At 38.8% G+C, this 12858-nt stretch overlaps 1 protein-coding gene across 11 annotated transcripts in view; it reads right to left on the bottom strand.

Moving 5' to 3' along the window:
- CCDC150 (coiled-coil domain containing 150) overlaps nucleotides 1–12858 on the bottom strand; it is a 78804-nt gene that overhangs the window by 41725 nt on the left and 24221 nt on the right. For 10 of the 11 annotated variants that reach the window (XR_004288411.1, XM_032354251.1, XM_032354252.1 and 7 more), the window contains 4 exons: nucleotides 10916–11023; nucleotides 4996–5120; nucleotides 4568–4745; nucleotides 3968–4036 (listed from right to left, as the gene is read on the bottom strand). Coding sequence is in view for 10 of the 11 variants with exons in the window: in XM_032354251.1 (XP_032210142.1) it covers nucleotides 3968–4036; nucleotides 4568–4745; nucleotides 4996–5120; nucleotides 10916–11023 (480 nt within the window). In the remaining variant the exon portion in view is untranslated. The remainder of the gene's footprint in view (nucleotides 1–3967; nucleotides 4037–4567; nucleotides 4746–4995; nucleotides 5121–10915; nucleotides 11024–12858) is intronic. The other variant, XM_032354254.1, reaches the window with a different exon arrangement.

Below are 12858 nucleotides of genomic sequence, written 5' to 3'. Positions count from 1 at the left end.
ACCTTAATTGAAAAAAACACAATGAGATATTTCCTAGCGACTTGGATGGGTATATTAATTTTTTAAGAAGTAGACAATAACAGATGTAGGTGAAGATATGAAGATATTTGAATCCTCATACACTGCTGGTGGGATTGTAAAATGGCGTAGCTATTTATAAAAACACTCTGGTAGATTTTCAAAATGACAGCATTATCCTAAGACCCAGTTTTACTCCCACAGAATCAAAAACATATGCTCACATAAAAAAAAATGTACACAAATGTTCATAGCATTATTCTTCACAGCCAAAATAGTGGGAACCACCTGAATGTCTATCAGCTGATGAATGGCTAAATGAAGAGTGGTATAGTCACACAATATAATACTACCCAGCCATAAAAAGGAATGAGATACTGACATATATTACAGTATGGATAAACCTTGAAAACATTAACCTAGTAAAGAGGCCAAACATAAAAGGACACACACCGGTTTACTCCATTCATATGAAATGTGGGAATAGACATACCCATGTAGACAGAAAGTAGAACAGTGGTTGCCAGAGGCTGGAGGCAGACCAGAATGGGGAGGGACTGCTAATGGGTACCAGGTTTCTTCTCGGTGATAAAAAGTTTCTGGAATTAGATAGTGGTAATCTATAAAGAACTGCTCAAACTCAACACACACAAAACAGATAATCATGTCAAAAAATGGGCAGAAGACATGAACAAACACTTCTCCAGTGAAGACATACAAACAGCTAACAGACACACAAAAAATGTTCATCATCACTAGCCATCAAGGAGATTCAAATCAAAACCACATTGAGATACCACCTTATACCAGTCAGAATGGCCAAAATCAACAAGACAGTAAACAGCACGTGTTGGAGAGGATGTGGAGAAAGGGGAACCCTCTTAAACTGTTGGTGGGAATGCAAGTTGGTGCAGCCACTTTGGAAAACAGTGTGGAGATCCCTTAAGAAATTAAAAATAGAGCTTCCCTATGATCCTGCAAGTGCACTACTGAGTATTTATCCCAAAGATACAGATGTAGTGAAAAGAAGGGCCATCTGTACTCCAATGTTCCTAGCAACAATGGACACAGTCACCAAACTATGGAAAGAACCAAAATGCCCTTCAATGGACGAATGGACAAGGAAGATGTGGTCCATATATACAATGGAGGATTATGCCTCCATCAGAAAGGATGAATACCCAACTTTTGTAGCAACACGGACGAGACTGGAAGAGGTTACGCTGAGTGAAGTAAGTCAAGCAGAGAGAGTCAATTATCATATGGTTTCGCTTATTTGTGGAGCATAAGGAATAAAATGGGGGACATGGGGAGATGGAGAGGAGAAGGGAGTTGGGGGAAATTGGAGGGGGAAACGAACCATGAGAGACTATGGACTCTGAAAAACAATCTGAGGGTTTTGGAGGTTGGGTGAGCCTGGTGGTGGGTATTATGGAGGACACGTACTGCATGGAGCACTGGGTGTGGTGCATAAACAATGAATTCTGGAACACTGAAAAGAAATTAAAAAAAAATTTTTTTAAGTGGTAATGTTTGCACAGACTTTTGAATAAACTAAGAAACCACTGAACTGTATATTTTAAGGAGGTGAATTTATACTGTATTAATTACATCTCAATAATAAAATGTACTAGATCAGACAATCCATCTGAAAATAAAACGAACCTTGCATGATATATGAAAATTAACTAAAAACAGACCATTGACCTAATATAAGATCTAGAACTATATAACTTCTAGAGAACAAAAAGGAAAATCTTTGTGATTTTAGGTTAGTCAAAAATTTCTTAGATAGGACACAAAGGGTATGATCCAAAAATAAAAAATTTGACAAGTTGGATTTTATCAAAATGTGAACTTCTGCTCTTTGAAAGAGCATGAAAAAACAAGGCATAAAATGGGAGAAAAATATGTAAAGCACTTGGAAGATCTGCACATAAACAAAAAGTATGAACTTTTTTGATGTAAGAATCAACATGAGAATATTTTTAAAATCCCTGAAAAATCAATAATAAGAAAACAAATGGAATTTAAATGGTTAAAATATTCAAAGAGACACTTAAACTTGTGAATAACCAATAAGCAGATGAAAAGATGCTCAATATTATTAATCACTAGAGAAATGCAAATACCGCCACAATGATATGCCAGTCTACATCAGCAGTTAGAATGGCCAAGACTCAAAGAACCAACGCTACCATGTGCTGGCGAGAATGCAGTGAGAGTAGAACTCTTCTACAGTATTGACGGAAGGCAAGATAGTACCTATTCTTTGGAAAATAGCTGCTGAATTGTTTGTCAAATATGTATTTCCCATAGGATCTAGAATTCCAACTCCAGATAATTAGCCAAGAGAAATAAAAATACGTGTTCAGATGTGAACATTTTATAGGCTTTATTCATAATTGCCAAATGTCCTTCAAGTGGCAAATGGACAAAGAAATCGTGATATACCTGTATCATGGAACACAAACAGCTGAGACACACGACAAGAACAGGGGAGAACTTCGAATGTCTTTCACTAAACAAAAGAAGCCAGACTCAAAGTGTTACACTTTATATGATTCCGTTTGTAGGACATTCTGGGAAAGACATAACTATAGGAACAGAAGCACAGGCCAGTGGTTGCCAAAGGATGGTGGTACAAGACGTTAAAGATAAAGAGGTATGAGGGACCTTCCCAAGGTGATAAAAGTGTTCTGTATTTTGATGTGTTGGCCAAAATTCACAGAACTGTACACTAAAAAAAGGGTGAATTTCACTATGTATAACTTAATAAGCCTGAATTCAGAAAAACATAGCTTTACAATAAACACACATTTGAAAAAAATCAAATCAGACCCCCCCAAAACATAGGACTCAGTATAAGCATTACCATTTGGTCTAAGAGAACCTCTCTTTCAGCCCCATGAACTCACACTTTGCCTACGTTCAGACAAATAAAATTAGACAAGCGAAATGATTCTATGTTTTAATCAAAGACACAGAACATTTGCCTTCGCCATGTAACATTCCCTACATTCAAGCAAAAAGCATTCATGAATTTAATAGTATCCACCAATTTTCCAAATTTTAAAAAGCATATTTGAGGGCAAACTGACACCAGCAAGTCCTCACCATGGGAAGTAAGCTTTTTAAAAAGATTCTTAGGTTGGACGATTTTTCAAATCACTAGAGCTTAGTCACTAAACCACTGATTACATGACAGAGAGGTGAACTATATATATATCAGAGCTTGGGCTCAGAAACTTCTTAAATTACAGGTTCACACATATATGGTTCTGGTAACATGAATACTATTTAATAGGGCCAGAAGCCAAGAAGCAATCAAGGATCAATGGTTATACAGACACGTGTCGCAGAATTTACCATCTGGGGTAGGCTAATTCTCCCTGACGCTCCAGATGATCCGGATGAGAGTGATACATAACCTTTATGTTTTTCAAATTTTGGAAACACAAACAGCAATGCTTTAAAGACCGGCTTTTGTTTTATTTTAATAGGAGTATTTGTGTCTCTGGCCATTCTATCTTTTTAGAACCCAGGAGAGAGTATCTTACAGATGAGTGACAAGTGCTAACAGGTACTTAGGAAGCCTAAGTTGGCTTTTTAAAAAACAAAACAAAACAAAACAATGATCTCTTTGCCTCCCAAAGGGCCATTGAGGGACTTCCTGACTAAAATACTGAGTGAACACTAGGGCCAGAGGCTGTAGTGACTCAGTGGCCAACACCAGATGCTTGAACGCGGCCCAGCAGCAGCCCCGTGCTGGCGCGGCTGGAGCCATGACCGGAGCACTCTGCGGCACACCCACCTCAGTAGCTTCTTTCCCCCTCCACATCCTGGTAATCAACTGAATAACCCATCTCCTCAGTAAAATAAGCTCATACAGGAGGCAGAGATACAGAAGGAAACACAGTGAAATATCAACAAATAAAATGCGGAATACCTTGTTTTTGGCTAATTCCTTTTCCAAATTGCATTTTTCTTGCGCTATTTCTTTCTCTGTTTTATCAACCTGCCCAAGGAGGGGAAACAAAGAAAGGCTCAGTGTCAGCGCGGCCGGCAGGCTCTACTACAGCAGACACACCCTGCTCACAGATACCTACACTGCCGAGATAGCACATCCTCTCAGAAAAGGGGCCACTCAGGGAGTCTCTGAGGCAGAGCAGACTTCACAAATAGCCCTGAAATTAGAAAGACACGTCTGCACGTCAGACTCTGCGGGTTCCTTCCTCAGCAGGAAGACAGAGCTGCTCCCCCTTAACCTCCACTGTCCCATGCCTTCAGGGGAAATCAGCTTTTTAAATCTGACGTTTCGCTACCATGAGGATATGTGAGCCACTAGTTAATGCTGTGCAAGGGCGGGCTGTTTGGCACAGTCTACGTCACATGCTACCGGACAGAGATTAGCCACCTCAAGATTTCTTTAATGGGCAACTCAGACTAACTGCATCTGGGCTGTATTTCTTATCTTTGGCACTTAAAATAGTTTTAAAACAAGATCACCACCACAACCAGGAGGTAACATAAATCTGCTGCTACCCACCTCTCCCTGAAATCTTTCTTTCTCCTCCAGCAGAGACTTCTTCTCCTGGATTGATGCTTCCAGTTCACCGCGCAGTCTTGCAATAGTTGTTTCTAGCAGCTCCTTCTGCAAGGCTGTCCTCCTCTCCGCGTCCTGTGCTTTCTGGGTACACTGATTATGCTCAAGGATTAAATGGTCCCTGTAAGAAGAGAACGAGGAGACATGAGCGTTGACTGAGAGTTCTTTATTTAATAGACCCCCGTTCTCCCAGAACACGCTGGCTGAGAGCAGTTGCCAAAACGTTCTAACAAAACTAGTTCCTTGAGGGCAAAGTCTTTATTTTATCTTTGTGTCTGGCCCAAGAAATGCAGAATTAAACGTTTCCATTAAAGACAAGAAATACAAATGCGAGAACAAAAGATACAGAAGAAGTTGCCTAGTTTACTTACAGATGTGTTTGGAGTTGGATTTTCTCATTCTGAACAGTCTCTAGCTCCTTAGTGATACTGGCATGGGCTGCATCCAGGAGTAGGTTTTGTTCTTGAAAAGTCTGCGTCATCATTTTCTTCTCTACCTGAGTTTTGGAAGTAATATTAAAAGCTGAAATGCCAGGAAGTCATTTGATAGGGTGCCACTGAAAATGACTGATCAAAGATAGTGACTTAGCTTTGAGAGATACATTTTTATATACATAAAACCTCTTTTTTAAAGAATTTAATGTTCAGGTTTCTCTTTGTCCCCACTCTAACCTGACCACAATTCTGTCATTTTATAGCTCTACCAGCCAACAGTGAAGATGCATTATTTACCCAGGCTGCTGCAAAATTTATAAAACTCTTAACATGAACGTATTTTTAGATATAAAATTCTACTAGGAATATTTTGGTACTTCAAAATTGTAATATAATACATATTTTTAAAAACAACATCAATATGTATAAAGTGAAAAGATCTCTTCACTTACACTCCCCCTCCTTTAAAATAATCCCACTTCTCCAGGGGCAATCATGTTAATAATTTGCTGTGAACTCATTTGAAAATATTTGAAATTACACTCAGCTACTGTTACAGAAGCACTATATGGGAATACCTAGGAGATATTGTGGGTTCACTTCCAGACCACCACAATAAACCTAGGCAAATAATTTTCTGCTTCCCACTGCATATACAAGTGATAGTCTATTAAATGTGTAGTAGCATTATGTCTTAAAAAAAGCAATGTACATAACTTAAAAACACTTTATTGCTAAAAAATGCTAACCATCATCTGAACTCTCAGTGAGTCATAAACTTTTTGCTGGTGGAGGGTCTTGCCTTGGTGTCGATGGCTACTGACTTATAAGGGTGGTGTTTGCTAAAGGTTAGGGTAGTTGTGGCAGTTTCTTAAAATAAGACAATAAGACAAAATAAGACAAACAATAAAGTTTGCCACATTGACTCTCCCTTTCAGGAGCTATTTCTCTGTACCATGTGATGCTGTTTGGACAGCATTTTACCTACAGCAGAACTTCCTTCAACATGGGAGTCAGTCCTCTCAAACCCCGCTGTTGCTTTATCAACTAAGCTTATATGATATTCTAAATGCTACATTGTCATTTCAGCAATCACAGCATCTTCACCAGGAGTGTTAAGAATCCATTTCCTTTGCTCATCCATAAAAAGCAACTCCTCATTCATTCAGGTTTTGTCATGAGTTTATACCAATTCAGTCACATCTTCAAGCTCCTTTAATTCTAGTTCTCCTACTATTTCTATTATATCTGCAGGTATTTCTTCCACTTAAGTCCTGAACTCCTTGAGGAGTTCAGAACTCCTTGAACTCGATGAGGGTTGAAATCCAGTTCTTCAAAATTCCTGGAAGTGTTAATGTTCTGGCCTCTTACCGTGAATCACGAATGTACTTAAAGGTATCTAGAATGGTGAATCCTTTCCAAAGGTTTTCAATTTCCTTTGCCCAGATCCATCTGAGTAATCACTATCTATGGCACCTATAGCTTTGTGAAATAGATTTCTTAAATAATAAGACTTGAAATTACTCCTTGGTTCATGGATTGAAGAACAGAGGTTGTATTAGCAGGCATGAAAACATTAATCTTGCCCATCTATTTCAGAGCTCTTGGGTGACCAATTTTGAAAGGAATCTTTTTTTCTGAGCAGGAGGTCTCAACAGTGGGCTTAAAATTTTCAGTAAATCATGTTGTACCAGATGTGCTGTCATCCAGGCTTTGTTGTTCCATTTATAAAGCACAGGTAGAGGAGATTTAGCATAATTCTTAAGGGTCTTAAGATATTTGGAATGGTCAAGGAACACTGGCTTCCACTTAAAGTCGCCAGCTATATTAGGCCCAAACAAAGTCAGCGTGGTGCTTTCTCTTCAGTGAGTGGGCCAAGCAACAGATGCACAGATGCAGATTTTTGTGAAGAACCTGAACCTTACTCTGACCCTGTAGATTGTGCCCAGTGACACCACTTAGAATGTCAAAGCCAAGGGGTGCCTTGGTGACTCAGTTGGTTAAGTGTCTGATTCTTGATTTCAACACAAGTCATGATCTCAGGGTCATGAGAATGAGCCCAGTATCAGGGCTCTGCACTGAGCATGAAGCCTACTTAAGATTCTCTCTCTCAGGGATGCCTGGGTGGCTCAGTTGGTTAAGTGTCTGCTGTAAGGGCCTACTTAGCCAGAGGGAGCCATTTTGAGTTTATGCAGTGAACTTAGATTGACCCTGCTCCTCCCAGAGGAACTTACTTGCAAAGCCCAGATACGAGGGCGGGTCAGGCCAGGTGGAGACATCCAATCAGTGGGGCACTGCATATATCTACTAGGGTAAATTGAAATTCAATTGGCCACCTGTGTGTGATCTAGCATAGCTGTGCAGTTTTCTCTGTGTGTTGCTGACCTAGCATGACTGTGCAGTTTTCTCTGTGTATTGCAATCTCATTGGCCACCTGTGTATAGCCAGGCTCAACCATCTCTATAAAAGTTAGTCTGGGGGCGCCTGGGTGGCTCAGTGGGTTAAGCCGCTGCCTTCGGCTCAGGTCATGATCTCAGGGTCCTGGGATCGAGTCCCACATCGGGCTCTCTGCTCAGCGGGGAGCCTGCTTCCCTCTCTCTCTCTCTGCCTGCCTCTCTGACTACTTGTGATTTCTCTCTGTCAAATAAATAAATAAAATCTTAAAAAAAAAAAAAAAAAAGTTAGTCTGTGAGGCTGGGAGGGGTCACTTCTTTGTAAGAGACGCCCTGACTGGTTGGTTTGATTCTCGATGCTTGGTGCGAAATAAAGCTTTGCTTGATCTTTGCTTTGTATCAGTCTTGTTCCTTTGATCACGGACCCTAACATCTGCCTTTAGCTCAGGTCATGATCCTGGAGTCCCAGGATGGATCCCCAGGTCAGGCTCCCTGCTTAGCGGGGATTCTGCTTCTCCCTCTTCCTCTGTTCCTTCCCTCATTCCTGCTCTCTCTCTCTCTCTCTAATAAAATCTTGAAAAAAAAGGGGGGGCACCTGGGTGGCTCAGTGGGTTAAAGCCTCTGTCTTCGGGTCGGGTCATGATCCCAGGGTCCTGGGATCGAGCCCCGCATCAGGTTCTCTGCTCGGCGGGGAGCCTGCTTCCTCCTCTCTCTACCTGCCTCTGCCTGCTTGTGATTTCTGTCTGTCAAATAAATAAATAAAATCTTAAAAAAAAAAAAAAGAAAGATTCGCTTTCTCTCTCCCTCTGCTCCTTCCCTGCTCTTAAAAAAAAAAAAAAGAAAAGGTCAAAGCCAAAATCCAAGACAAGGAGGGCATTCCGCGACCAGCAGTATCTGAGTTTTGCAGGCAAACAGCAGACCATGGCCACATGTTCTGAGACTACAACATCCAGAAAGAGCTCACCCTATGCTGGGTGCTTTATCTGCGGGGCTGCATCATCGCATCTTCAAGGCTTGCCCACCTCTAGCTCACCCAGAAATACAACTGTGACGAGATTGCTTACTCCAAGTGTTGTGCTTGCCTGAAGCCCACACGGTCAATTGCTGCAGGAAGCACAGCCACACCAACAACCTGTGCCCCGAGAGGATGGTGAGCAAAGGCCCTGCTGTCAGCTTTTTCTTCACCCACAGGTCAGCCTCCTGCCTGAGCCACATGGCCCTGAAGCTTTAATAGTTTCCCTGACACTGAGTGGGAGAAAAACAAACAAAAGACCTATTTTGAAGCCAGGCATTGACTTCTTCTTTCTAGTTATGAAAATCCTAAATAACCTCTTCCAATGGCGTCTGTTGTTTAATGTAGCCACCTTCATTGATGATCTTCTAGATCTTCTGGAGAACTTGCTTCACCTTGCACTTACATATTACAGAAACAGCTTCTGTCCTTAAACCTCAGGAACTACCCCGCTGGCTTCCTACTCTTCTTCTGCAGCTTCCTCACCTCTCTCAGCCTTCATGGAGTTAGGGTCTTGCTCTGGCTTTGGTCTAAGGGAATGTTGAGGATGGATCGATCTTCTATCTAGACCACTAAAACTTTTTCCGTATCCGCAATAAGGCTGTTTCACTTTCTTATCATTCATGTGTTCACTGGAGTAGCATTTTTAATTTCCTTTAACAGCTTTTCCTTTGCCTTCACAACTTGGCTCAATGTTTGGTGCAAGAGGCCTATCTTGGCTTTTGACACGCCTTCTTCACTAAGCTTAGTCATTTCTAGCTTTTGATTTATAGTAAGAGACATGAAACACTTCCTTTCGCACGAGCACTTAGAGACCATCATAGGAGTTATCTACTGGCCTAATCTCAATATTGTTGGGTCTTAGGAAATAGGAGGTCTGAGAGGAGGGAGAGGTATGGGGAAGAGCCGGTCAAAGCAGCCAGAACACACAAAATATTTATTAAGTTTTCCATCTTAAATGGGCATGGTTTGTGGCATCTGAAAACAATTACAATAATATATCAAAGATCACTGATCACAGATCACCAGAACAAAAATAATGAAAAAATTTGAAATGCTGTGAGAAGTACCAAAATATGACAAAGAGACACAAAATGAGCTAATGCTGTCGATAAATGGCACCAGTAGACCTGCTGGATGCAGGATCGCTACAAACCTTCAAGTTGTAAAAAATGCAATGATCTACAAAGCACGATAAAACAACATATGCTTATAATTGTTTTGCATAATTTATTTTCTCTGGCTCACTGTTTTGGACTTCTCAAAACAACATTTTTAGACACATCACTTCTACCTACAATTTATAAAACTTTTGCAAGTATAGTACATATTAACAATTACTTCTGTACACGTATTTTAAAACACTTTTATCTTAACAATACTTGACTGCAAAGCAAAACTTCACACCTTTGGAAAATAAAATCCCATCTGTGTAACATTCCAAAGTTAAAAAGTGTTTGTGACAGTATTACTTCCACACATCGAATTATTTTACTATTACATTATTCTACTATTGTTAGTCCCTGAAAGTAGAGATTTTATTTTGTTCAGGACTATAATCTCCTCTAGACCTAGTACTGTAACAACACAGAGTAAACACTGGTTTTACTTAGTGTTACGCTATGTGCAGCAGTAAGCACGATGGGAAATAGCAAAGATGTGTAAGAAGGAAGCTCACAGTGTTATCCAGGAAATGAGCCATGCAAATACACTGCTACACAGTGCAAACTAGAGAGGTAGTATAATGCAAAAATTAAAAGCATGGACTCTGGAGTCAGACCTTGGTTTCAATCCAGCTCCACCCCTTACTAGCTATGCGGCTTCAGACAAGCTGATCTACTTCCCTAAACCTCATTTTCCTTATTTATAAGATGAGGATAATAAATATTCCTCTACATACTGGATGCTAGAATTAAAGGAGGTAATATATGTATAATCACTAGTATAAGGCTTGCTATACAGTAAGCACACTCTCCAAAAAGTGAGAACTATTATTATGAAAGTCTGTTTAATGTCCTAGGAGTAGGAGTTAACAGAGAAAACTCATCCTTCTGGTTTGAGTGATCAAGCTTCCTTATGAATTTGAGTCTTAATAAATAGAATTTCAAATAGCTGAAGATGAAATAAAGACCATTCTCAGTCAAGGAAACAGCATAAGCAAAATGGGAAAACCACAGGTGTTTGAGGAAATACTGAGTATTTGGGCCAGGTAATCACTTTTCTTAAAATAATGGTATTTGAGAAGAAACTGTCAAGAAAGGACTGAGCATAAGGCTAAATGATCCCTCTGATGAAAATTGAAAACCACTAATAAAAAATAAAGTAATTCAGAAAATTTCTTGAAACTATTAAAATATTTTATTTATCCAATTGGTCATACACATTTTCTAATTTCTTAGTCAAGGAGTTTTCTTGTGATTCTATCAGAAATGGACAAGTTTTAAGCGAATACCTGCAGAATGGCTTGATGGTCAGCAATAATTCTGGCATTTTCCATACTAACAGTCTCAAGCATGCTGTTCAGCTCTGAACACTTTCTAGTCAGCTGGTCATTCGAAACCTAAGATGGTATATACAGCGAGTTACAGATCTCTCCAGTAAATAATTACTTTTACTTACCGCAATTTTAATGTTATAGTATTTCACTCTGTATGTGAACTTAATTTACTTATCTCCAACTGGTATTTCATTAGATAATACTTTCTAATATTTGGAGTCAATACCCCACATAATTCTCAATCAAAGGAGAAATTTATTTATTTGGTGGAGCGACCGAAGCATTCAACAATTAGCTGTTCACGATTTTGAACACTGTTGAGACGGAGTAAGACATCTACAGAATGGACTTCACATTGTAGATGCCTAGCCAGTACTACAGAAATTCAGTTCCACAATTATATGAGTGTTCAGAATTGTTTAGCGAATAATACAAATTGTCTAAGTTCTTTCACCATCAATTACAGTATCCACAAAAGCAAAATATAGATAATTGTACCTTTTCACAAGACAGATCATCCAAATTAAAACTAAGATCTTTTGTGCAAGGAATCTATCATATAATTCTGTTGTCTTTTTGACATTTGAAATTTTTATTCCTGTGGAAAACATTTACCTTATTAGTTATTTTTGCAAAGTGTATTTGCCAAGGATCTTTTTTTTTTTTTTTTTTTTTTAAAGTAGGCTCCTCATCCAGTATGGAGCCCAATATAGGGCATGAACTCATGACCCTGAGATCAAGACCTGAGCTAAGATCAAGAGTTGGGTATCCATAAGACTGAGGCATTCAGGCACCCCAGGGATCTTACCTTTAATGAAAAAATTCTTTAAGAACGGGAACAAATAACTATAGGATCAATTAAAAAACACTCAAAAAATGTTAAGAAAGTAAAGAAATGAAAAACTATCTGGAAAGCATAAGTGGTAGTATAGTAAAGAAGGAAGGCCCATGTTCAGGGGCATTTGAAAATTATAACCAAATGTAGAAACTATTCACCAAGGAATACCTAGGGGTAAGACAAAGATAAACGCTTGATCCTTGAAAAGAAATAGTTAATTTTCTTTGAAGCCAAAATGTCTGAGCTCAAATTCTAACTCTGTGACTTATTAGCTATGTTATTGAACCTCTCTGTATATATCAACTTCCTTATCATTAAAATGAGAATAATAAGTTTCTGTAATAGTGCTATTATAAGCATTGCAATTTGTTAGTAACGTAAGGTGCTTATAATTATGCCTGGAACACAGAATGAGTTTGGTAAATGTTAATTACTACTACCATAGCAAAAGTAGTAATTTTCATTATTATTTTATAAAATAACACATTTATTTTCTATTTCCTTTATCATAAAGAGAGCACAGCAACATTATGATCCCAGTATTGAAGCAATCAAATTATACTAACAAAAAGTACTTTTAAGTGATTAATACGATTTCATTGACCCTATGAGAAATAACTTGTTTGCCTACACACACACACCCCATTAGCTAAATTTGGAAACCACCATCCTACAGAAAATAATACACAGTACTCTAAAATCCAGTAAGTACTTACTATGTTCCTACTACGCTGTTTGTTATAAAACATACAAAGAAAGTATAAGCATAGCCTGTAGCACTGGACTGCTTAGAATTTCATAGGCATAGATGAAAGCTATATATTTAATGAGCAAAATATAAAGCAGACAAAGGTAAAATGTAGATTAGTGCATGATTTAGTAATATATCTCATATACTTACATGTCACAGGAGATTTGGTGAAATGGGAAATGTAGTTAATGTGATAAGGGTTCATAGATGAAACAGATTTTAAGAAAATTTAAAAAATGGATCATGGCAATGGTATGAATGCATACAATTAGAATCAATTTTGGTTCTTGGTTTTTTTTAACTGAACAA

The sequence above is a fragment of the Mustela erminea genome, chromosome 8, assembly GCF_009829155.1.
Source record: "Mustela erminea isolate mMusErm1 chromosome 8, mMusErm1.Pri, whole genome shotgun sequence".
NCBI classification, from domain to species: domain Eukaryota; kingdom Metazoa; phylum Chordata; class Mammalia; order Carnivora; family Mustelidae; genus Mustela; species Mustela erminea.
The sequence above is the reverse complement of the archived record's forward strand: the minus strand, read 5'-3'. Positions and strand labels throughout refer to the sequence as shown.